The following is a 26,894-nucleotide window of genomic DNA, read 5'->3' on the forward strand; positions in this document are numbered from 1 at the left end:
TGTGTTACCAGTGGGAATATCCGGTGTATTCTTAACATTGAAAAGCAACAGAGAGATCCGTTCTTTGAATCGCAACATGTTACTATATATTTCTGAAAATTTCTGGTTCCTTTCCAGTTGATAGTCAAAGGGAAGAAATAGAATGACTGGGGAAAATACATTAACAAACGTAAATTTGCAAAGGAAAGAGCACCCATGTAGATGACCACAGTGAAACAGAGCCTTCTATTCTACACAAGCCCTTTCTGAAAAAAAGAAAAGAAAAGAAAAGAAAATCCCATTCAGAAAGCTTTGTTTTTGACAAGTGATCTGCTGCCATTATATGGACGTGGAATAGATTTTGGAAGAAGAAAGGAATTCCAAACTTACCCGAGCAGATGACACCGGCATCTTCGTGATGGCCACAGTTATGGGATGCCCACCCGCTGTGGGAGCACTGCTGAAGAGAAGATTCATTTCCTCTGCACTGCACGTCATCGAGGACAATAGAACCCGAGCCTTGGCCAAATCGGGCATTCCCTGGTGCTGATAGAGCCCATCCACATCCAAGCTGTCTGCAGACCACCTGTGCATCCTGTGTGTCCCAGGAATCATCACAGACCGTCCCCCAGGATCCTCTGTAATTCACTTCAAGTCGACCTTGACATCTGTTGCTACTATTGACCAGTCTCACAGGAGCATCTTTGCACAACAAAAGACAGTCCTGTTAGAAGTGACACTTTGAGCACTCAAGAACGAGTTTCTCAACTATAACAGGGGGGAGGAACAGGACCATTAAAACAAATGTCTTTTCCTAAAAGACATTTCAGCATTAGGAGTCAAACCTACAAAATGGCAATGAACTCTAAAAAGATGCATTCCAAGTATAAACACATGAGGTCACAATTAATCTTGCAATCCCCTGTACATATCTGCCCAGAAGTAAATCTCACCGAGTTCACTGAGATTTCATCCCATGTCATGTGTCTGGGATTGCAACCTTACAATTTTGAAAAACTCGGCTGAACAAGCAAACATAAGATGGAAACAACAACGGATAGTATGTGGATAAATGAAAAAAATGAAATGTACCTTGTAGATCAGACCCTGTAGAAGGCATGAAGTAAAAAGAGAAGAAAATAGTATTTAGTGTTTGGACACAATTTTATCATAGATTAGGCACATAGACAGATTCTTGTTCAAAGCCTTGGATAGGCTTTGATAGTATTCAAATAGAGCTTAACGTTAATAGTTTCGATGCGGATACATATTCTTGTTATGGTTAGTTTGTTAATTAAGCTTCCGCACAAAAATTCCAAAGGAAACCTGAGCTCCTAACCGCAGGTTCCTTTAAATGTGTCACCAGTGGGAATATCCGGTGGATTCTTAACATTAAAAAGCAACAGACAGATCCGTTCTTTGAATCGCAACATGATACTATATATTTCTGAAAATTTCTGGTTCCTTTCCAGTTGATAGTCAAAGGGAAGAAATAGAATGACTGGGGAAAATACATTAACAAACGTAAATTTGCAAAGGAAAGAGCACCCGTGTAGATGACCACAGTGAAAAAGAGCCTTCTATTCTACACAAGCCCTTTCTGAAAAAAAAGAAAAAAAAGAAAATCCCATTCAGAAAGCTTTGTTTTTGACAAGTGATCTGCTGCCATTATATGGACGTGGAATAGATTTTGGAAGAAGAAAGGAATTCCAAACTTACCCGAGCAGATGACACCGGCATCTTCGTGATGGCCACAGTTATGGGATGCCCACCCGCTGTGGGAGCACTGCTGAAGAGAAGATTCATTTCCTCTGCACTGCATGTCATCGAGGACAATAGAACCCGAGCCTTGGCCAAATCGGGCATTCCCTGGTGCTGATAGAGCCCATCCACATCCAAGCTGTCTGCAGACCACCTGTGCATCCTGTGTGTCCCAGGAATCATCACAGACCGTCCCCCAGGATCCTCTGTAATTCACTTCAAGTCGACCTTGACATCTGTTGCTACTATTGACCAGTCTGACAGGAGCATCTTTGCACAACAAAAGACAGTCCTCTTAGAAGTGACACTTTGAGCACTCAAGAACGAGTTTCTCAACTATAACAGGGGGGAGGAACAGGAACATTAAAACAAATGTCTTTTCCTAAAAGACATTTCAGCATTAGGAGTCAAACGTACAAAATGGAAATGAACTCTAAAGGGATGCATTCCAAGTATAAACACATGAGGTCACAATTAATCTTGCAATCCCCTGTACATATCTGCCCAGAAGTAAATCTCACCGAGTTCACTGAGATTTCATCCCATGTCATGTGTCTGGGATTGCAACCTTACAATTTTGAAAAACTCGGCTGAACAAGCAAACATAAGATGGAAACAACAACGGATAGTATGTGGATAAATGAAAAAAATGAAATGTACCTTGTAGATCAGACCCTGTAGAAGGCATGAAGTAAAAAGAGAAGAAAATAGTATTTAGTGTTTGGACACAATTTTATCATAGATTAGGCACATAGACAGATTCTTGTTCAAAGCCTTGGATAGGCTTTGATAGTATTCAAATAGAGCTTAACGTTAATAGTTTCGATGCGGATACATATTCTTGTTATGGTTAGTTTGTCAATTAAGCTTCCGCACAAAAATTCCAAAGGAAACCTGAGCTCCTAACCGCAGGTTCCTTTAAATGTGTCACCAGTGGGAATATCCGGTGTATTCTTAACATTAAAAAGCAACAGACAGATCCATTCTTTGAGTCGCAACATGTTACTATTTATTTCTGAAAATTTCTGGTTCCTTTCCAGTTGATAGTCAAAGAGAAGAAACAGAATGACTGGGGAAAATACATTAACAAACGTAAATTTGCAAAGGAAAGAGGGAAAGAGCACCCGTGTAGATGACCACAATGAAAAAGAGCCTTCTATTCTACACAAGCCCTTTCTGAAAAAAAGAAAAGAAAAGAAAAGAAAATCCCATTCAGAAAGCTTTGTTTTTGACAAGTGATCTGCTGCCATAGTATGGACGTGGAATAGATTTTGGAAGAAGAAAGGAATTCCAAACTTACCCGAGCAGATGACACCGGCATCTTCGTGATGGCTACAGTTATGGGATGCCCACCCGCTGTGGGAGCACTGCTGAAGAGAAGATTCATTTCCTCTGCACTGCACGTCATCGAGGACAATAGAACCCGAGCCTTGGCCAAATCGGGCATTTCCTGGTGCTGATAGAGCCCATCCACATCCAAGCTGTCTGCAGACCACCTGTGCATCCTGTGTGTCCCAGGAATCATCACAGACCGTCCCCCAGGATCCTCTGTAATTCACTTCAAGTCGACCTTGACATCTGTTGCTACTATTGACCAGTCTGACAGGAGCATCTTTGCACAACAAAAGACAGTCCTGTTAGAAGTGACACTTTGAGCACTCAAGAACGAGTTTCTCAACTATAACAGGGGGGAGGAACAGGAACATTAAAACAAATGTCTTTTTCTAAAAGACATTTCAGCATTAGGAGTCAAACGTACAAAATGGAAATGAACTCTAAAAGGATGCATTCCAAGTATAAACACATGAGGTCACAATTAATCTTGCAATCCCCTGTACATATCTGCCCAGAAGTAAATCTCACCGAGTTCACTGAGATTTCATCCCATGTCATGTGTCTGGGATTGCAACCTTACAATTTTGAAAAACTCGGCTGAACAAGCAAACATAAGATGGAAACAACAACGGATAGTATGTGGATAAATGAAAAAAATGAAATGTACCTTGTAGATCAGACCCTGTAGATGGCATGACGTAAAAAGAGAAGAAAATAGTATTTAGTGTTTGGACACAATTTTATCAGAGATTAGGCACATAGACAGATTCTTGTTCAAAGCCTTGGACAGGCTTTGATAGTATTCAAATAGAGCTTAACGTTAATAGTTTCGATGCGGATCCATATTCTTGTTATGGTTATTTTGTTAATTAAGCTTCCGCACAAAAATTCCAAAGGAAACCTGAGCTCCTAACCGCAGGTTACTTTAAATGTGTCACCAGTGGGAATATCCGGTGTATTCTTAACAAAAAAGCAACAGACAGATCCGTTCTTTGAATCGCAACATGATACTATATATTTCTGAAAATTTCTGGTTCCTTTCCAGTTGATAGTCAAAGGGAAGAAATAGAATGACTGGGGAAAATACATTAACAAACGTAAATTTGCAAAGGAAAGAAGGAAAGAGCACCCGTGTAGATAACGACAGTGAAAAAGAGCCTTCTATTCTACACAAGCCCTTTCTGAAAAAAAAAAAAAGAAAAGAAAAGAAAATCCCATTCAGAAAGCTTTGTTTTTGACAAGTGATCTGCTGCCATTATATGGACGTGGAATAGATTTTGGAAGAAGAAAGGAATTCCAAACTTACCCGAGCAGATGACACCGGCATCTTCGTGATGGCCACAGTTATGGGATGCCCACCCGCTGTGGGAGCACTGCTGAAGAGAAGATTCATTTCCTCTGCACTGCACGTCATCGAGGACAATAGAACCCGAGCCTTGGCCAAATCGGGCATTCCCTGGTGCTGATAGAGCCCATCCACATCCAAGCTGTCTGCAGACCACCTGTGCATCCTGTGTGTCCCAGGAATCATCACAGACCGTCCCCCAGGATCCTCTGTAATTCACTTCAAGTCGACCTTGACATCTGTTGCTACTATTGACCAGTCTGACAGGAGCATCTTTGCACAACAAAAGACAGTCCTGTTAGAAGTGACACTTTGAGCACTCAAGAACGAGTTTCTCAACTATAACAGTGGGGAGGAACAGGAACATTAAAACAAATGTCTTTTCCTAAAAGTCATTTCAGCATTAGGAGTCAAACGTACAAAATGGCAATGAACTCTAAAAAGATGCATTCCAACTATAACCACATGAGGTCACAATTAATCTTGCAATCCCCTGTACATATCTGCCCAGAAGTAAATCTCACCGAGTTCACTGAGATTTCATCCCATGTCATGTGTCTGGGATTGCAGCCTTACAATTTTGAAAAACTCGGCTGAACAAGCAAACATAAGATGGAAACAACAACGTATAGTATGTGGATAAATGAAAAAAATGAAATGTACCTTGTAAATCAGACCCTGTAGACGGCATGAAGTAAAAAGAGAAGAATGTAGTATTTAGTGATTGGACACAATTTTATCATTAATTAGGCACATAAGAAAGGGCAAACATAAGATGGAAACAACAACGGATAGTATGTGGATAAATGAAAAAAATGAAATGTACCTTGTAGATCAGACCCTGTAGAAGGCATGAAGTAAAAAGAGAAGAAAATAGTATTTAGTGTTTGGACACAATTTTATCATAGATTAGGCACATAGACAGATTCTTGTTCAAAGCCTTGGATAGGCTTTGATAGTATTCAAATAGAGCTTAACGTTAATAGTTTCGATGCGGATACATATTCTTGTTATGGTTAGTTTGTTAATTAAGCTTCCGCACAAAAATTCCAAAGGAAACCTGAGCTCCTAACCACAGGTTCCTTTAAATGTGTCACCAGTGGGAATATCCGGTGTATTCTTAACATTAAAAAGCAACAGACAGATCCGTTCTTTGAATCACAACATGATACTATATATTTCTGAAAATTTCTGGTTCCTTTCCAGTTGATAGTCAAAGGGAAGAAATAGAATGACTGGGGAAAATACATTAACAAACGTAAATTTGCAAAGGAAAGAGCACCCGTGTAGATGACCACAGTGAAACAGAGCCTTCAATTCTACACAAGCTTTTTCTGAAAAAAAAGAAAAAAACGAAAATCCCATTCAGAAAGCTTTGTTTTTGACAGGTGATCTGCTGCCATTATATGGACGTGGAATAGATTTTGGAAGAAGAAAGGAATTCCAAACTTACCCGAGCAGATGACACCGGCATCTTCGTGATGGCCACAGTTATGGGATGCCCACCCGCTGTGGGAGCACTGCTGAAGAGAAGGTTCATTTCCTCTGCACTGCACGTCATCGAGGACAATAGAACCCGAGCCTTGGCCAAATCGGGCATTCCCTGGTGCTGATAGAGCCCATCCACATCCAAGCTGTCTGCAGACCACCTGTGCATCCTGTGTGTCCCAGGAATCATCACAGACCGTCCCCCAGGATCCTCTGTAATTCACTTCAAGTCGACCTTGACATCTGTTGCTACTATTGACCAGTCTGACAGGAGCATCTTTGCACAACAAAAGACAGTCCTGTTAGAAGTGACACTTTGAGCACTCAAGAACGAGTTTCTCAACTATAACAGTGGGGAGGAACAGGAACATTAAAACAAATGTCTTTTCCTAAAAGTCATTTCAGCATTAGGAGTCAAACGTACAAAATGGCAATGAACTCTAAAAAGATGCATTCCAACTATAACCACATGAGGTCACAATTAATCTTGCAATCCCCTGTACATATCTGCCCAGAAGTAAATCTCACCGAGTTCACTGAGATTTCATCCCATGTCATGTGTCTGGGATTGCAGCCTTACAATTTTGAAAAACTCGGCTGAACAAGCAAACATAAGATGGAAACAACAACGTATAGTATGTGGATAAATGAAAAAAATGAAATGTACCTTGTAAATCAGACCCTGTAGACGGCATGAAGTAAAAAGAGAAGAATGTAGTATTTAGTGATTGGACACAATTTTATCATTAATTAGGCACATAAGAAAGGGCAAACATAAGATGGAAACAACAACGGATAGTATGTGGATAAATGAAAAAAATGAAATGTACCTTGTAGATCAGACCCTGTAGAAGGCATGAAGTAAAAAGAGAAGAAAATAGTATTTAGTGTTTGGACACAATTTTATCATAGATTAGGCACATAGACAGATTCTTGTTCAAAGCCTTGGATAGGCTTTGATAGTATTCAAATAGAGCTTAACGTTAATAGTTTCGATGCGGATACATATTCTTGTTATGGTTAGTTTGTTAATTCAGCTTCCGCACAAAAATTCCAAAGGAAACCTGAGCTCCTAACCACAGGTTCCTTTAAATGTGTCACCAGTGGGAATATCCGGTGTATTCTTAACATTAAAAAGCAACAGACAGATCCGTTCTTTGAATCGCAACATGATACTATATATTTCTGAAAATTTCTGGTTCCTTTCCAGTTGATAGTCAAAGGGAAGAAATAGAATGACTGGGGAAAATACATTAACAAACGTAAATTTGCAAAGGAAAGAGCACCCGTGTAGATGACCACAGTGAAACAGAGCCTTCAATTCTACACAAGCTTTTTCTGAAAAAAAAGAAAAAAACGAAAATCCCATTCAGAAAGCTTTGTTTTTGACAGGTGATCTGCTGCCATTATATGGACGTGGAATAGATTTTGGAAGAAGAAAGGAATTCCAAACTTACCCGAGCAGATGACACCGGCATCTTCGTGATGGCCACAGTTATGGGATGCCCACCCGCTGTGGGAGCACTGCTGAAGAGAAGGTTCATTTCCTCTGCACTGCACGTCATCGAGGACAATAGAACCCGAGCCTTGGCCAAATCGGGCATTCCCTGGTGCTGATAGAGCCCATCCACATCCAAGCTGTCTGCAGACCACCTGTGCATCCTGTGTGTCCCAGGAATCATCACAGACCGTCCCCCAGGATCCTCTGTAATTCACTTCAAGTCGACCTTGACATCTGTTCCTACTATTGACCAGTCTGACAGGAGCATCTTTGCACAACAAAAGACAGTCCTGTTAGAAGTGACACTTTGAGCACTCAAGAACGAGTTTCTCAACTATAACAGGGGGGAGGAACAGGAACATTAAAACAAATGTCTTTTCCTAAAAGACATTTCAGCATTAGGAGTCAAACGTACAAAATGGAAATGAACTCTAAAAGGATGCATTCCAAGTATAAACACATGAGGTCACAATTAATCTTGCAATCCCCTGTACATATCTGCCCAGAAGTAAATCTCACCGAGTTCACTGAGATTTCATCCCATGTCATGTGTCTGGGATTGCAACCTTACAATTTTGAAAAACTCGGCTGAACAAGCAAACATAAGATGGAAACAACAACGGATAGTATGTGGATAAATGAAAAAAATGAAATGTACCTTGTAGATCAGACCCTGTAGATGGCATGACGTAAAAAGAGAAGAAAATAGTATTTAGTGTTTGGACACAATTTTATCAGAGATTAGGCACATAGACAGATTCTTGTTCAAAGCCTTGGACAGGCTTTTATAGTATTCAAATAGAGGTTAACCTTAATAGTTTCGATGCGGATCCATATTCTTGTTATGGTTATTTTGTTAATTAAGCTTCCGCACAAAAATTCCAAAGGAAACCTGAGCTCCTAACCGCAGGTTACTTTAAATGTGTCACCAGTGGGAATATCCGGTATATTCTTAACAAAAAAGCAACAGACAGATCCGTTCTTTGAATCGCAACATGATACTATATATTTCTGAAAATTTCTGGTTCCTTTCCAGTTGATAGTCAAAGGGAAGAAATAGAATGACTGGGGAAAATACATTAACAAACGTAAATTTGCAAAGGAAAGAAGGAAAGAGCACCCGTGTAGATAACGACAGTGAAAAAGAGCCTTCTATTCTACACAAGCCCTTTCTGAAAAAAAGAAAAGAAAAGAAAAGAAAAGAAAATCCCATTCAGAAAGCTTTGTTTTTGACAAGTGATCTGCTGCCATTATATGGACGTGGAATAGATTTTGGAAGAAGAAAGGAATTCCAAACTTACCCGAGCAGATGACACCGGCATCTTCGTGATGGCCACAGTTATGGGATGCCCACCCGCTGTGGGAGCACTGCTGAAGAGAAGATTCATTTCCTCTGCACTGCACGTCATCGAGGACAATAGAACCCGAGCCTTGGCCAAATCGGGCATTCCCTGGTGCTGATAGAGCCCATCCACATCCAAGCTGTCTGCAGACCACCTGTGCATCCTGTGTGTCCCAGGAATCATCACAGACCGTCCCCCAGGATCCTCTGTAATTCACTTCAAGTCGACCTTGACATCTGTTGCTACTATTGACCAGTCTGACAGGAGCATCTTTGCACAACAAAAGACAGTCCTGTTAGAAGTGACACTTTGAGCACTCAAGAACGAGTTTCTCAACTATAACAGTGGGGAGGAACAGGAACATTAAAACAAATGTCTTTTCCTAAAAGTCATTTCAGCATTAGGAGTCAAACGTACAAAATGGCAATGAACTCTAAAAAGATGCATTCCAACTATAACCACATGAGGTCACAATTAATCTTGCAATCCCCTGTACATATCTGCCCAGAAGTAAATCTCACCGAGTTCACTGAGATTTCATCCCATGTCATGTGTCTGGGATTGCAGCCTTACAATTTTGAAAAACTCGGCTGAACAAGCAAACATAAGATGGAAACAACAACGTATAGTATGTGGATAAATGAAAAAAATGAAATGTACCTTGTAAATCAGACCCTGTAGACGGCATGAAGTAAAAAGAGAAGAATGTAGTATTTAGTGATTGGACACAATTTTATCATTAATTAGGCACATAAGAAAGGGCAAACATAAGATGGAAACAACAACGGATAGTATGTGGATAAATGAAAAAAATGAAATGTACCTTGTAGATCAGACCCTGTAGAAGGCATGAAGTAAAAAGAGAAGAAAATAGTATTTAGTGTTTGGACACAATTTTATCATAGATTAGGCACATAGACAGATTCTTGTTCAAAGCCTTGGATAGGCTTTGATAGTATTCAAATAGAGCTTAACGTTAATAGTTTCGATGCGGATACATATTCTTGTTATGGTTAGTTTGTTAATTAAGCTTCCGCACAAAAATTCCAAAGGAAACCTGAGCTCCTAACCACAGGTTCCTTTAAATGTGTCACCAGTGGGAATATCCGGTGTATTCTTAACATTAAAAAGCAACAGACAGATCCGTTCTTTGAATCGCAACATGATACTATATATTTCTGAAAATTTCTGGTTCCTTTCCAGTTGATAGTCAAAGGGAAGAAATAGAATGACTGGGGAAAATACATTAACAAACGTAAATTTGCAAAGGAAAGAGCACCCGTGTAGATGACCACAGTGAAACAGAGCCTTCAATTCTACACAAGCTTTTTCTGAAAAAAAAGAAAAAAACGAAAATCCCATTCAGAAAGCTTTGTTTTTGACAGGTGATCTGCTGCCATTATATGGACGTGGAATAGATTTTGGAAGAAGAAAGGAATTCCAAACTTACCCGAGCAGATGACACCGGCATCTTCGTGATGGCCACAGTTATGGGATGCCCACCCGCTGTGGGAGCACTGCTGAAGAGAAGGTTCATTTCCTCTGCACTGCACGTCATCGAGGACAATAGAACCCGAGCCTTGGCCAAATCGGGCATTCCCTGGTGCTGATAGAGCCCATCCACATCCAAGCTGTCTGCAGACCACCTGTGCATCCTGTGTGTCCCAGGAATCATCACAGACCGTCCCCCAGGATCCTCTGTAATTCACTTCAAGTCGACCTTGACATCTGTTGCTACTATTGACCAGTCTGACAGGAGCATCTTTGCACAACAAAAGACAGTCCTGTTAGAAGTGACACTTTGAGCACTCAAGAACGAGTTTCTCAACTATAACAGTGGGGAGGAACAGGAACATTAAAACAAATGTCTTTTCCTAAAAGTCATTTCAGCATTAGGAGTCAAACGTACAAAATGGCAATGAACTCTAAAAAGATGCATTCCAACTATAACCACATGAGGTCACAATTAATCTTGCAATCCCCTGTACATATCTGCCCAGAAGTAAATCTCACCGAGTTCACTGAGATTTCATCCCATGTCATGTGTCTGGGATTGCAGCCTTACAATTTTGAAAAACTCGGCTGAACAAGCAAACATAAGATGGAAACAACAACGTATAGTATGTGGATAAATGAAAAAAATGAAATGTACCTTGTAAATCAGACCCTGTAGACGGCATGAAGTAAAAAGAGAAGAATGTAGTATTTAGTGATTGGACACAATTTTATCATTAATTAGGCACATAAGAAAGGGCAAACATAAGATGGAAACAACAACGGATAGTATGTGGATAAATGAAAAAAATGAAATGTACCTTGTAGATCAGACCCTGTAGAAGGCATGAAGTAAAAAGAGAAGAAAATAGTATTTAGTGTTTGGACACAATTTTATCATAGATTAGGCACATAGACAGATTCTTGTTCAAAGCCTTGGATAGGCTTTGATAGTATTCAAATAGAGCTTAACGTTAATAGTTTCGATGCGGATACATATTCTTGTTATGGTTAGTTTGTTAATTAAGCTTCCGCACAAAAATTCCAAAGGAAACCTGAGCTCCTAACCACAGGTTCCTTTAAATGTGTCACCAGTGGGAATATCCGGTGTATTCTTAACATTAAAAAGCAACAGACAGATCCGTTCTTTGAATCGCAACATGATACTATATATTTCTGAAAATTTCTGGTTCCTTTCCAGTTGATAGTCAAAGGGAAGAAATAGAATGACTGGGGAAAATACATTAACAAACGTAAATTTGCAAAGGAAAGAGCACCCGTGTAGATGACCACAGTGAAACAGAGCCTTCAATTCTACACAAGCTTTTTCTGAAAAAAAAGAAAAAAACGAAAATCCCATTCAGAAAGCTTTGTTTTTGACAGGTGATCTGCTGCCATTATATGGACGTGGAATAGATTTTGGAAGAAGAAAGGAATTCCAAACTTACCCGAGCAGATGACACCGGCATCTTCGTGATGGCCACAGTTATGGGATGCCCACCCGCTGTGGGAGCACTGCTGAAGAGAAGGTTCATTTCCTCTGCACTGCACGTCATCGAGGACAATAGAACCCGAGCCTTGGCCAAATCGGGCATTCCCTGGTGCTGATAGAGCCCATCCACATCCAAGCTGTCTGCAGACCACCTGTGCATCCTGTGTGTCCCAGGAATCATCACAGACCGTCCCCCAGGATCCTCTGTAATTCACTTCAAGTCGACCTTGACATCTGTTCCTACTATTGACCAGTCTGACAGGAGCATCTTTGCACAACAAAAGACAGTCCTGTTAGAAGTGACACTTTGAGCACTCAAGAACGAGTTTCTCAACTATAACAGGGGGGAGGAACAGGAACATTAAAACAAATGTCTTTTCCTAAAAGACATTTCAGCATTAGGAGTCAAACGTACAAAATGGAAATGAACTCTAAAAGGATGCATTCCAAGTATAAACACATGAGGTCACAATTAATCTTGCAATCCCCTGTACATATCTGCCCAGAAGTAAATCTCACCGAGTTCACTGAGATTTCATCCCATGTCATGTGTCTGGGATTGCAACCTTACAATTTTGAAAAACTCGGCTGAACAAGCAAACATAAGATGGAAACAACAACGGATAGTATGTGGATAAATGAAAAAAATGAAATGTACCTTGTAGATCAGACCCTGTAGATGGCATGACGTAAAAAGAGAAGAAAATAGTATTTAGTGTTTGGACACAATTTTATCAGAGATTAGGCACATAGACAGATTCTTGTTCAAAGCCTTGGACAGGCTTTTATAGTATTCAAATAGAGGTTAACCTTAATAGTTTCGATGCGGATCCATATTCTTGTTATGGTTATTTTGTTAATTAAGCTTCCGCACAAAAATTCCAAAGGAAACCTGAGCTCCTAACCGCAGGTTACTTTAAATGTGTCACCAGTGGGAATATCCGGTATATTCTTAACAAAAAAGCAACAGACAGATCCGTTCTTTGAATCGCAACATGATACTATATATTTCTGAAAATTTCTGGTTCCTTTCCAGTTGATAGTCAAAGGGAAGAAATAGAATGACTGGGGAAAATACATTAACAAACGTAAATTTGCAAAGGAAAGAAGGAAAGAGCACCCGTGTAGATAACGACAGTGAAAAAGAGCCTTCTATTCTACACAAGCCCTTTCTGAAAAAAAGAAAAGAAAAGAAAAGAAAAGAAAATCCCATTCAGAAAGCTTTGTTTTTGACAAGTGATCTGCTGCCATTATATGGACGTGGAATAGATTTTGGAAGAAGAAAGGAATTCCAAACTTACCCGAGCAGATGACACCGGCATCTTCGTGATGGCCACAGTTATGGGATGCCCACCCGCTGTGGGAGCACTGCTGAAGAGAAGATTCATTTCCTCTGCACTGCACGTCATCGAGGACAATAGAACCCGAGCCTTGGCCAAATCGGGCATTCCCTGGTGCTGATAGAGCCCATCCACATCCAAGCTGTCTGCAGACCACCTGTGCATCCTGTGTGTCCCAGGAATCATCACAGACCGTCCCCCAGGATCCTCTGTAATTCACTTCAAGTCGACCTTGACATCTGTTGCTACTATTGACCAGTCTGACAGGAGCATCTTTGCACAACAAAAGACAGTCCTGTTAGAAGTGACACTTTGAGCACTCAAGAACGAGTTTCTCAACTATAACAGTGGGGAGGAACAGGAACATTAAAACAAATGTCTTTTCCTAAAAGTCATTTCAGCATTAGGAGTCAAACGTACAAAATGGCAATGAACTCTAAAAAGATGCATTCCAACTATAACCACATGAGGTCACAATTAATCTTGCAATCCCCTGTACATATCTGCCCAGAAGTAAATCTCACCGAGTTCACTGAGATTTCATCCCATGTCATGTGTCTGGGATTGCAGCCTTACAATTTTGAAAAACTCGGCTGAACAAGCAAACATAAGATGGAAACAACAACGTATAGTATGTGGATAAATGAAAAAAATGAAATGTACCTTGTAAATCAGACCCTGTAGACGGCATGAAGTAAAAAGAGAAGAATGTAGTATTTAGTGATTGGACACAATTTTATCATTAATTAGGCACATAAGAAAGGGCAAACATAAGATGGAAACAACAACGGATAGTATGTGGATAAATGAAAAAAATGAAATGTACCTTGTAGATCAGACCCTGTAGAAGGCATGAAGTAAAAAGAGAAGAAAATAGTATTTAGTGTTTGGACACAATTTTATCATAGATTAGGCACATAGACAGATTCTTGTTCAAAGCCTTGGATAGGCTTTGATAGTATTCAAATAGAGCTTAACGTTAATAGTTTCGATGCGGATACATATTCTTGTTATGGTTAGTTTGTTAATTCAGCTTCCGCACAAAAATTCCAAAGGAAACCTGAGCTCCTAACCACAGGTTCCTTTAAATGTGTCACCAGTGGGAATATCCGGTGTATTCTTAACATTAAAAAGCAACAGACAGATCCGTTCTTTGAATCGCAACATGATACTATATATTTCTGAAAATTTCTGGTTCCTTTCCAGTTGATAGTCAAAGGGAAGAAATAGAATGACTGGGGAAAATACATTAACAAACGTAAATTTGCAAAGGAAAGAGCACCCGTGTAGATGACCACAGTGAAACAGAGCCTTCAATTCTACACAAAACCTTTCTGAAAAAAAAGAAAAAAACGAAAATCCCATTCATAAAGCTTTGTTTTTGACAGGTGATCTGCTGCCATTATATGGACGTGGAATAGATTTTGGAAGAAGAAAGGAATTCCAAACTTACCCGAGCAGATGACACCGGCATCTTCGTGATGGCCACAGTTATGGGATGCCCACCCGCTGTGGGAGCACTGCTGAAGAGAAGATTCATTTCCTCTGCACTGCACGTCATCGAGGACAATAGAACCCGAGCCTTGGCCAAATCGGGCATTCCCTGGTGCTGATAGAGCCCATCCACATCCAAGCTGTCTGCAGACCACCTGTGCATCCTGTGTGTCCCAGGAATCATCACAGACCGTCCCCCAGGATCCTCTGTAATTCACTTCAAGTCGACCTTGACATCTGTTGCTACTATTGACCAGTCTGACAGGAGCATCTTTGCACAACAAAAGACAGTCCTCTTAGAAGTGACACTTTGAGCACTCAAGAACGAGTTTCTCAACTATAACAGGGGGGAGGAACAGGAACATTAAAACAAATGTCTTTTCCTAAAAGACATTTCAGCATTAGGAGTCAAACGTACAAAATGGAAATGAACTCTAAAAGGATGCATTCCAAGTATAACCACATGAGGTCACAATTAATCTTGCAATCCCCTGTACATATCTGCCCAGAAGTAAATCTCACCGAGTTCACTGAGATTTCATCCCATGTCATGTGTCTGGGATTGCAACCTTACAATTTTGAAAAACTCGGCTGAACAAGCAAACATAAGATGGAAACAACAACGGATAGTATGTGGATAAATGAAAAAAATGAAATGTACCTTGTAGATCAGACCCTGTAGATGGCATGACGTAAAAAGAGAAGAAAATAGTATTTAGTGTTTGGACACAATTTTATCAGAGATTAGGCACATAGACAGATTCTTGTTCAAAGCCTTGGACAGGCTTTTATAGTATTCAAATAGAGGTTAACGTTAATAGTTTCGATGCGGATCCATATTCTTGTTATGGTTATTTTGTTAATTAAGCTTCCGCACAAAAATTCCAAAGGAAACCTGAGCTCCTAACCGCAGGTTACTTTAAATGTGTCACCAGTGGGAATATCCGGTATATTCTTAACAAAAAAGCAACAGACAGATCCGTTCTTTGAATCGCAACATGATACTATATATTTCTGAAAATTTCTGGTTCCTTTCCAGTTGATAGTCAAAGGGAAGAAATAGAATGACTGGGGAAAATACATTAACAAACGTAAATTTGCAAAGGAAAGAAGGAAAGAGCACCCGTGTAGATAACGACAGTGAAAAAGAGCCTTCTATTCTACACAAGCCCTTTCTGAAAAAAAAAGAAAAGAAAAGAAAAGAAAATCCCATTCAGAAAGCTTTGTTTTTGACAAGTGATCTGCTGCCATTATATGGACGTGGAATAGATTTTGGAAGAAGAAAGGAATTCCAAACTTACCCGAGCAGATGACACCGGCATCTTCGTGATGGCCACAGTTATGGGATGCCCACCCGCTGTGGGAGCACTGCTGAAGAGAAGATTCATTTCCTCTGCACTGCACGTCATCGAGGACAATAGAACCCGAGCCTTGGCCAAATCGGGCATTCCCTGGTGCTGATAGAGCCCATCCACATCCAAGCTGTCTGCAGACCACCTGTGCATCCTGTGTGTCCCAGGAATCATCACAGACCGTCCCCCAGGATCCTCTGTAATTCACTTCAAGTCGACCTTGACATCTGTTGCTACTATTGACCAGTCTGACAGGAGCATCTTTGCACAACAAAAGACAGTCCTGTTAGAAGTGACACTTTGAGCACTCAAGAACGAGTTTCTCAACTATAACAGTGGGGAGGAACAGGAACATTAAAACAAATGTCTTTTCCTAAAAGTCATTTCAGCATTAGGAGTCAAACGTACAAAATGGCAATGAACTCTAAAAAGATGCATTCCAACTATAACCACATGAGGTCACAATTAATCTTGCAATCCCCTGTACATATCTGCCCAGAAGTAAATCTCACTGAGTTCACTGAGATTTCATCCCATGTCATGTGTCTGGGATTGCAGCCTTACAATTTTGAAAAACTCGGCTGAACAAGCAAACATAAGATGGAAACAACAACGTATAGTATGTGGATAAATGAAAAAAATGAAATGTACCTTGTAAATCAGACCCTGTAGACGGCATGAAGTAAAAAGAGAAGAATGTAGTATTTAGTGATTGGACACAATTTTATCATTAATTAGGCACATAAGAAAGGGCAAACATAAGATGGAAACAACAACGGATAGTATGTGGATAAATGAAAAAAATGAAATGTACCTTGTAGATCAGACCCTGTAGAAGGCATGAAGTAAAAAGAGAAGAAAATAGTATTTAGTGTTTGGACACAATTTTATCATAGATTAGGCACATAGACAGATTCTTGTTCAAAGCCTTGGATAGGCTTTGATAGTATTCAAATAGAGCTTAACGTTAATAGTTTCGATGCGGATACATATTCTTGTTATGGTTAGTTTGTTAATTAAGCTTCCGCACAAAAATTCCAAAGGAAACCTGAGCTCCTAACCACAGGTTCCTTTAAATGTGTCACCAGTGGGAATATCCGGTGTATTCTTAACATTAAAAAGCAACAGACAGATCCGTTCTTTGAATCGCAACATGATACTATATATTTCTGAAAATTTCTGGTTCCTTTCCAGTTGATAGTCAAAGGGAAGAAATAGAATGACTGGGGAAAATACATTAACAAACGTAAATTTGCAAAGGAAAGAGCACCCGTGTAGATGACCACAGTGAAACAGAGCCTTCAATTCTACACAAGCCCTTTCTGAAAAAAACGAAAAAAACGAAAATCCCATTCAGAAAGCTTTGTTTTTGACAGGTGATCTGCTGCCATTATATGGACGTGGAATAGATTTTGGAAGAAGAAAGGAATTCCAAACTTACCCGAGCAGATGACACCGGCATCTTCGTGATGGCCACAGTTATGGGATGCCCACCTGCTGTGGGAGCACTGCTGAAGAGAAGATTCATTTCCTCTGCACTGCACGTCATCGAGGACAATAGAACCCGAGCCTTGGCCAAATCGGGCATTCCCTGGTGCTGATAGAGCCCATCCACATCCAAGCTGTCTGCAGACCACCTGTGCATCCTGTGTGTCCCAGGAATCATCACAGACCGTCCCCCAGGATCCTCTGTAATTCACTTCAAGTCGACCTTGACATCTGTTGCTACTATTGACCAGTCTGACAGGAGCATCTTTGCACAACAAAAGACAGTCCTGTTAGAAGTGACACTCTGAGCACTCAAGAACGAGTTTCTCAACTATAACAGCGGGGAGGAACAGGAACATTAAAACAAATGTCTTTTCCTAAAAGACATTTCAGCATTAGGAGTCAAACCTACAAAATGGCAACGAACTCTAAAAAGATGCATTCCAAGGATAACCACATGAGGTCACAATTAATCTTGCAATCCCCTGTACATATCTGCCCAGAAGTAAATCTCACCGAGTTCACTGAGATTTCATCCCATGTCATGTGTCTGGGATTGCAGCCTTACAATTTTGAAAAACCCGGCTGAACAAGCAAACATAAGATGGAAACAACAACGGATAGTATGTGGATAAATGAAAAAAATGAAATGTACCTTGTAGATCAGACCCTGTAGACGGCATGAAGTAAAAAGAGAAGAAAATAGTATTTAGTGTTTGGACACAATTTTATCATAGATTAGGCACACAAGAAAGGGCAAACATAAGATGCAAACAACAACGGATAGTATGTGGATAAATGAAAAAAATGAAATGTACCTTGTAGATCAGACCCTGTAGACAGCATGAAGTAAAAAGAGAAGAAAATAGTATTTAGTGTTTGGACACAATTTTATCATAGATTAGGCACATAGACAGATTCTTCTTCAAAGCCTTGGATAGGCTTTGATAGTATTCAAATAGAGCTTAACGTTAATAGTTTCGAGGCGGATACATATTCTTGTTATGGTTAGTTTGTTAATTAAGCTTCCGCACAAAAATTCCAAAGGAAACCTGAGCTCCTAACCGCAGGTTCCTTTAAATGTGTCACCAGTGGGAATATCCGGTGTATTCTTAACATTAAAAAGCAACAGACAGATCCGTTCTTTGAATCGCAACATGATACTATATATTTCTGAAAATTTCTGGTTCCTTTCCAGTTGATAGTCAAAGGGAAGAAATAGAATGACTGGGGAAAATACATTAACAAACGTAAATTTGCAAAGGAAAGAGCACCCGTGTAGATGACCACAGTGAAAAAGAGCCTTCTATTCTACACAAGCCCTTTCTGAAAAAAAAGAAAATCCCATTCAGAAAGCTTTGTTTTTGACAAGTGATCTGCTGCCATTATATGGACGTGGAATAGATTTTGGAAGAAGAAAGGAATTCCAAACTTACCCGAGCAGATGACACCGGCATCTTCGTGATGGCCACAGTTATGGGATGCCCACCCGCTGTGGGAGCACTGCTGAAGAGAAGATTCATTTCCTCTGCACTGCACGTCATCGAGGACAATAGAACCCGAGCCTTGGCCAAATCGGGCATTCCCTGGTGCTGATAGAGCCCATCCACATCCAAGCTGTCTGCAGACCACCTGTGCATCCTGTGTGTCCCAGGAATCATCACAGACCGTCCCCCAGGATCCTCTGTAATTCACTTCAAGTCGACCTTGACATCTATTGCTACTATTGACCAGTCTCACAGGAGCATCTTTGCACAACAAAAGACAGTCCTGTTAGAAGTGATACTTTGAGCACTCAAGAACGAGTTTCTCAACTATAACAGCGGGGAGGAACAGGAACATTAAAACAAATGTCTTTTCCTAAAAGACATTTCAGCATTAGGAGTCAAACCTACAAAATGGCAATGAACTCTAAAAAGATGCATTCCAAGGATAACCACATGAGGTCACAATTAATCTTGCAATCCCCTGTACATATCTGCCCAGAAGTAAATCTCACCGAGTTCACTGAGATTTCATCCCATGTCATGTGTCTGGGATTGCAGCCTTACAATTTTGAAAAACTCGGCTGAACAAGCAAACATAAGATGGAAACAACAACGGATAGTATGTGGATAAATGAAAAAAATGAAATGTACCTTGTAGATCAGACCCTGTAGACGGCATGAAGTAAAAAGAGAAGAATATAGTATTTAGTGATTGGACACAATTTTATCATAGATTAGGCACATAAGAAAGGGCAAACATAAGATGGAAACAACAACGGATAGTATGTGGATAAATGAAAAAAATGAAATGTACCTTGTAGATCAGACCCTGTAGAAGGCATGAAGTAAAAAGAGAAGAAAATAGTATTTAGTGTTTGGACACAATTTTATCATAGATTAGGCACATAGACAGATTCTTGTTCAAAGCCTTGGATAGGCTTGTATAGTATGCAAATAGAGGTTAACGTTAATAGTTTCAATGCGGATCCATATTCTTGTTATGGTTATTTTGTTAATTAAGCTTCCGCACAAAAATTCCAAAGGAAACCTGAGCTCCTAACCGCAGGTTCCTTTAAATGTGTCACCAGTGGGAATATCCGGTGTATTCTTAACATTAAAAAGCAACAGACAGATCCGTTATTTGAATCGCAACATGTTACTATATATTTCTGAAAATTTCTGGTTCCTTTCCAGTTGATAGTCAAAGGGAAGAAATAGAATGACTGGGGAAAATACATTAACAAACGTAAATTTGCAAAGGAAAGAGCACCCGTGTAGATGACCACAGTGAAAAAGAGCCTTCTATTCTACACAAGCCCTTTCTGAAAAAAACGAAAAAAAAGAAAATCTCATTCAGAAAGTTTTGTTTTTGACAAGTGATCTGCTGCTATTATATGGACGTGGAATAGATTTTGGAAGAAGAAAGGAATTCCAAACTTACCCGAGCAGATGACACCGGCATCTTCGTGATGGCCACAGTTATGGGATGCCCACCCGCTGTGGGAGCACTGCTGAAGAGAAGATTCATTTCCTCTGCACTGCACGTCATCGAGGACAATAGAACCCGAGCCTTGGCCAAATCGGGCATTCCCTGGTGCTGATAGAGCCCATCCACATCCAAGCTGTCTGCAGACCACCTGTGCATCCTGTGTGTCCCAGGAATCATCACAGACCGTCCCCCAGGATCCTCTGTAATTCACTTCAAGTCGACCTTGACATCTATTGCTACTATTGACCAGTCTCACAGGAGCATCTTTGCACAACAAAAGACAGTCCTGTTAGAAGTGATACTTTGAGCACTCAAGAACGAGTTTCTCAACTATAACAGCGGGGAGGAACAGGAACATTAAAACAAATGTCTTTTCCTAAAAGACATTTCAGCATTAGGAGTCAAACCTACAAAATGGCAATGAACTCTAAAAAGAAGCATTCCAAGGATAACCACATGAGGTCACAATTAATCTTGCAATCCCCTGTACATATCTGCCCAGAAGTAAATCTCACCGAGTTCACTGAGATTTCATCCCATGTCATGTGTCTGGGATTGCAGCCTTACAATTTTAAAAAACCCGGCTGAGCAAGCAAACATAAGATGGAAACAACAACGGATAGTATGTGGATAAATGAAAAAAATGAAATGTACCTTGTAGATCAGACCCTGTAGACGGCATGAAGTAAAAAGAGAAGAAAATAATATTTAGTGTTTGGACACAATTTTATCATAGATTAGGCACATAAGAAAGGGCAAACATAAGATGCAAACAACAACGGATAGTATGTGGATAAATGAAAAAAATGAAATGTACCTTGTAGATCAGACCCTGTAGACGGCATGAAGTAAAAAGAGAAGAAAATAGTATTTAGTGTTTGGACACAATTTTATCATTGATTAGGCACATAGACAGATTCTTGTTCAAAGCCTTGGATAGGCTTTGATACTATTCAAATAGAGGTTAACGTTAATAGTTTCGATGCGTATACACATTCTTGTTATGGTTAGTTTGTTAATTCAGCTTCCGCACAAAAATTCCAAAGGAAACCTGAGCTCCTAACCACGGGTTACTTTAAATGTGTCACCAGTGGGAATATCCGGTGTAGTCTTAACATTAGAAAGCAACAGACAGATCCATTCTTTGAGTCGCAACATGTTACTATATATTTCTGAAAATTTCTGGTTCCTTTCCAGTTGATAGTCAAAGGGAAGAAACAGAATGACTGGGGAAAATACATTAACAAACGTAAATTTGCAAAGGAAAGAGGGAAAGAGCACCCGTGTAGATGACCACAATGAAAAAGAGCCTTCTATTCTACACAAGCCCTTTCTGGAAAAAAAAGAAAAAAAAGAAAATCCCATTCAGAAAGCTTTGTTTTTGACAAGTGATCTGCTGCCATAGTATGGACGTGGAATAGATTTTGGAAGAAGAAAGGAATTCCAAACTTACCCGAGCAGATGACACCGGCATCTTCGTGATGGCCACAGTTATGGGATGCCCACCCGCTGTGGGAGCACTGCTGAAGAGAAGATTCATTTCCTCTGCACTGCACGTCATCGAGGACAATAGAACCCGAGCCTTGGCCAAATCGGGCATTCCCTGGTGCTGATAGAGCCCATCCACATCCAAGCTGTCTGCAGACCACCTGTGCATCCTGTGTGTCCCAGGAATCATCACAGACCGTCCCCCAGGATCCTCTGTAATTCACTTCAAGTCGACCTTCACATCTTTTTTTGCCATTGACCAATCTAATGGGAGCATCTTTCAACATTGAACAATATCCCATCAGAAGTCATACTTTGGGATCTAAAATATTTGTTTCTCACAGAGAAAGGCGTGATGGAGAACCTTTCAAAGGAAAATCTCTTTTTCTACCATACATTTCAGCATCTGGAGCTGAACTTCAGAGATGCCGATTATTTCTGAAAGATACGTTCTATATAATATCAAAATTAAATCACCATTAACGGTGCAATCTCATACACAGCTACTCTGAGGAATATCTGACTTCTTCCGATCCAATGGTTATGGCATGAGAGTCTTACAATTTTAAAAGAATCTGCTGAACAAATATGAAATAGGAACAACAACTGATAGTATTTGGTAAAAGAAAATATCTTATGCACCTTGTGTATGATTTCCTATGGAGGACATGAAGGAAAAAAAAAGAAAAGGGAAAGAGAAAATAATATACAAGTTATTCGATAGGGTTTCATATTATTGAGGCCAATCTAAAAGGACCCTCTTTGAAGAATGAACAAGATCCTATTTAGGAGTCACACTTCGATCTCTGAGGAACTTCTTTCACAAATGGAAACAGGTGTTCGTGGACATATTAAAAGCAATGTCTTTTTTCCTGAAATAAATTTCAGTATTAAGATACGAACCGAAGAGATGATGATGATCTCTGGAACCATGTATTCAAAATATTTTCAAAGTAAAATCACCATGAACAGTGCAGTCCATTACATATCTACTGGAAGTAAATAAATCCCGTCGTGTGTAGTGGGACTTCATCCCATGTTAGTATAGATTGGACTGCAGCCTTACACGTTCAAAAGCTGCTGAGCAGCCAAAGATAAAATTGAATCTGTAAGAACTGATCATATTTGGTTAAAGAAATAAAATGTACCTTGTATATCAGATCCTATTGATGGTGTGAATTTAAAAAAGAAAAGAAAAGAAAATTTATTTATTGGATAGCAGTGTTGTATTATGCAGACACAGGTCAATTTTAATAGATTAGAACTCTATGCATAGTCCTGTTCCAGGTTCTTTTTTGCTTTAGCTGCTACACCCACATTCCATAACAAACTTGAGCTCCTAACTACATATTACTTAAAACATGTCACTTGCAGCAATGTCAAGCATATTCTTACAACCAAAACTTAGGTGTTATGGGAATTTGTACCACAGTATGTCGGAAAGGTGGGTTTGAGCCTTTTTCCCCACCCCGTGATCCTGCAAAAGAACACAACAACCCTAAATATCTCCTTACTTTCACAGCAGATTAAAAAAAGTAAAAGATCACCTATTGGTGCTCATGGGAACTTTTTAATTTTTCATTTTTTCTTGCTAGCGGAGGGGGTGGAATTTTCTTTTAGAGGAGGAAGAGTAAGCCTCCTCTCCCTTTGTTCAGTCATCTTGAAGCACATCATGGACCCTGCATTTGGTTTTAAATATTCTGACATTGCTGCAAGTGACACATTCACTGTAACATATAGTTCACATAGCACTTCACTTCAAAATAAGGGATTGGAGGTGATGCACCCCATATCTATTTTTCTGGCTAAGGACACTCCATGGAGCAAAGTAATGTATGTTGTATGCATCACTGGCTTGCCAGTTTCATCAAGTGAGAGGTCTGTTATGGGAGAACAGAACATTACTGTATGGATATGCCCTTGTGGCTTCAATGGCTGAGGAATAGGTTTGTCTGAAAGCTTGAGCTCAAGGGATAAGTGCTCTTCTTGTCACATAATAGGCCCACCTCATCTGTGGATGGTACAATGGGAATTTTGCATGCCCCTTCCCCATTCCTAGCAATGGTCTACCTCCTGTGATGTGTGCGCACACAGGTGAAGGCTAGTTGAGAGGGAAAGATAAAGAAAATTGGCCTTTGCAACCAAAGGAGTGGCAGGATTGTGTTGAAATGTTTTAAAACATAGACTGCAGAGAGCCTGCACAAATTATCCTTGAGTAGAGATGCATGTTCTCTTGCTAATTAAGGAGCTTTTAAAGTGAAGACGCAGTTTGAGGCAAAGGGTTCAACAGCAGTAATAAAAACTCTTATGGGAGAACAGCTAATATTTGGGTTTTTTTTAATTAATTGAAAGAAATCAGTAAAACGTACCAGTTATATCAGAAGCTGGAGACGCTGTGGATAAAGAAAAGTATGCATTATTTGGTATAGATATTCTGTGTTTCAAACTTAGGTGAATGCCCATAAATATGTCCATCCGCTGCCTACATTCTGCTCCTATATAATATGACAACCCTGAAGAAAAACTTGTATACACCAAAAATATGTTTCAATATCAGGACCGAAAAGTAACAGCATTATGAAAATCTTGGAAGGATATATTCTACATATAATGAACATTAAAATAATTGTCTATATTTTCAAAAGATGGAGCTGAACACCCAGACATGAATTAGAAACAGTTAATCACTGCAAGAATATGATAAAATAAGAAATAAATGTACCTGGTATTTCAGGTCCTATAAAATCAGAAAGCAAAGAAAATAATTATTTAGGTATTGGATGTGTGTACTATGTTATCATCCAAACACGTGTCACTGCTCTTTTAATCTAAACTACACATATTAAAGCATGTTTGAAGGAAACACTGATTTTACAACTGGTCATCAGTCATTCCGGAGTTCAACAGAAATTGAATAGGGATAAACGTGTAGTAAAATAGAAATAAACTGTGAATGATAGAAAGGGCACCTATACATATGACATGTTATCTTAGGGGCAGAGATGCAAATTATCTGGCTTTTTCAATTGGTTTAAAGCCTTGTTTGATGCAAAGAGTCAATCAGCTGTTAGATCTTAAGACGGGTCTAAAGGTGGCAACTGATTGTCAGCAGAGTCTTCTAATCCAAACAAGACCTTTCCTTAAAAGAAGAAAAAGAAACTTTCTAAACCGAATACCATTAACGAACATTCATTTTGCAATGTTATCCTCGTGTGATAGAAATGGAATAGAATATAAAAGAATAAAGAGAGAGCATTCCAAAGTTACCTGAGCAAATGACACCAGCATCTTCTGGATGGGCACAGTTATGGATTTCCCATCCTGGGTGGGAGCACTGCTGAAGAGACGATTCATTTCCTCTGCACCACACATCATCCAGGACAATACTGCCTGAGCCTTGGCCAAATTGGGCACTCTCTGGTGCTGATCGAGCCCATCCACATCCAAGCTGTCGGCAGACTACGGATGTCAGAGAATTTCGCCACGAATCTCGGGGAGGCCGAATGCCAGCGCATTCGGCCCCCCGAAATTGGTGGCGAAACGGTCTGCCCTCCCCGCCCCCCCAGGACGGGACTTACCTTGGGCGAATCCTCCTGGCGGCGGCTCTGGAGGCAGTTCGGTGGCGGTTCAGCGGCAGCAGCAGCGGCGGCCGGTCTTCTGACCGGCTGCCACTGCCGCCATTTCCAGTAAAAAAACAAAACAAAAAAAACGTGATAGGCTACGTAAAGATTTATGTAGCCTATCACAGCTAGATTTTTAAAAAATACCATGATAGGCTACGTAAATGTTTACATAGCCTATCACGGGTGATTTAAAAGAAAAAAAGCATGCGTACGCGAATGGTGGCGCCCATGGGCACCGCCATTTGCGTTCCTTATTTTGACACGTCTTAGTCTACGTAAACATTTACGTAGACTAAGACAGCGAAAATAAGGGGAACACAAATAGCGTAGAGGCTACGCTATTTGCGTTCCCCTTACTTTCGCCATAGTCTACGTAAATGTTTACGTAGACTAAGACGTGTCAAAATAAGGAACGCAAATGGTGGTGCCCATGGGCGCCGCCATTTGCGTACGCGCATTTATGTTTTTCTTTTAAATCACCCGTGATAGGCTACGTAAACATTTACGTAGCCTATGACGGCTGACTGCAGGAACGCAAACGGCGGCGGTTATGGCCGCCGCCATTTGTGGACCCGGCCGGCCAGGATTCGGGGGGGGAGGGACAGAGCGCCTCCCCCCTGGCCAGAATTTCGGGGGGGAGGGACGGAGCATTTACGTAGCCTATCACGGCTGACTGCAGGGACGCAAACGGCGGCGGCTATGGCCACCGCCATTTTCGGACCCGGCCGGCCAGGATTCGGGGGGGGGAGGGACGGAGCGCTCCCCTCGGACAGAATTTGGGGGGGAGGGATGGAGCGCCTCCCCATCCGGCCAGAATTTCAGGGGGAGGGATGGAGCACCTCCCCCTCCGGCCAGAATTTCGGTGGGAGGGACAGAGCGCCTCCCCCCCTCCTCGAATCAATTTTGTGAGAAGGTAAGTCACTTTCGTACATCCCCATGGCAGACAACCTGTGCATCCTGTTTCTCCCAGGAATCATCACAGACCGTCCCCCAGTTTCCTCTGTAATTCATTTCAACTCGACCTTGGCATCTGGTTGTGCCATTCACCAGTCTCACAGGAGCGTCTATCAACAACAGTACTAGAAACTCTTATGGAGCAACAGCTAATATTTGGGTTTTTTTAATTAATTGAAAGAAATCAGTAAAACGTACCAGTTATATCAGAAGCTGGAGACGCTGTGGATAAAGAAATGTATGCATTATTTAGTATAGATATTCTATGTTTCAAACTTAGGTGAATGCCCATAAATATGTCCATCCTCTGCCTACATTCTGCTCCTATATAATATGACAACCCTGAAGAAAAACTTGTATACACTAAAAATATGTTTCAATATCAGGATCGAAAAGTAACAGCATTATGAAAATCTTGGAAGGATATATTCTACATATAAT

The 26,894-nt window shown here is 40.4% G+C and overlaps 1 protein-coding gene across 1 annotated transcript in view; it reads right to left on the reverse strand.

The window, feature by feature from the left end:
• Positions 1 to 225: 225 nt before the first annotated feature.
• LOC146350943 (uncharacterized) overlaps positions 226 to 26,894 on the reverse strand; it is a 351,952-nt gene continuing 325,283 nt past the window's right edge. The window contains 21 exon segments of the mRNA XM_084845663.1: positions 226 to 245; positions 370 to 681; positions 1,699 to 2,010; positions 3,041 to 3,339; positions 4,378 to 4,693; positions 4,732 to 4,739; positions 5,870 to 6,196; positions 7,365 to 7,676; positions 8,701 to 9,022; positions 10,203 to 10,514; positions 11,695 to 12,006; positions 13,040 to 13,351; positions 14,532 to 14,843; positions 15,874 to 16,185; positions 17,366 to 17,677; positions 18,849 to 19,160; positions 20,341 to 20,652; positions 21,842 to 22,153; positions 24,246 to 24,269; positions 25,144 to 25,335; positions 26,441 to 26,587. Of these exon segments, the coding sequence (XP_084701789.1) occupies positions 226 to 245; positions 370 to 681; positions 1,699 to 2,010; positions 3,041 to 3,339; positions 4,378 to 4,693; positions 4,732 to 4,739; positions 5,870 to 6,196; positions 7,365 to 7,676; positions 8,701 to 9,022; positions 10,203 to 10,514; positions 11,695 to 12,006; positions 13,040 to 13,351; positions 14,532 to 14,843; positions 15,874 to 16,185; positions 17,366 to 17,677; positions 18,849 to 19,160; positions 20,341 to 20,652; positions 21,842 to 22,153; positions 24,246 to 24,269; positions 25,144 to 25,335; positions 26,441 to 26,587 (5,399 nt within the window).

The sequence above is a fragment of the Heloderma suspectum genome, chromosome 3 (assembly GCF_057233095.1).
Source record: "Heloderma suspectum isolate Gila_16-S chromosome 3, 16-S_ref, whole genome shotgun sequence".
NCBI classification, from domain to species: Eukaryota; Metazoa; Chordata; class Lepidosauria; order Squamata; family Helodermatidae; genus Heloderma; species Heloderma suspectum.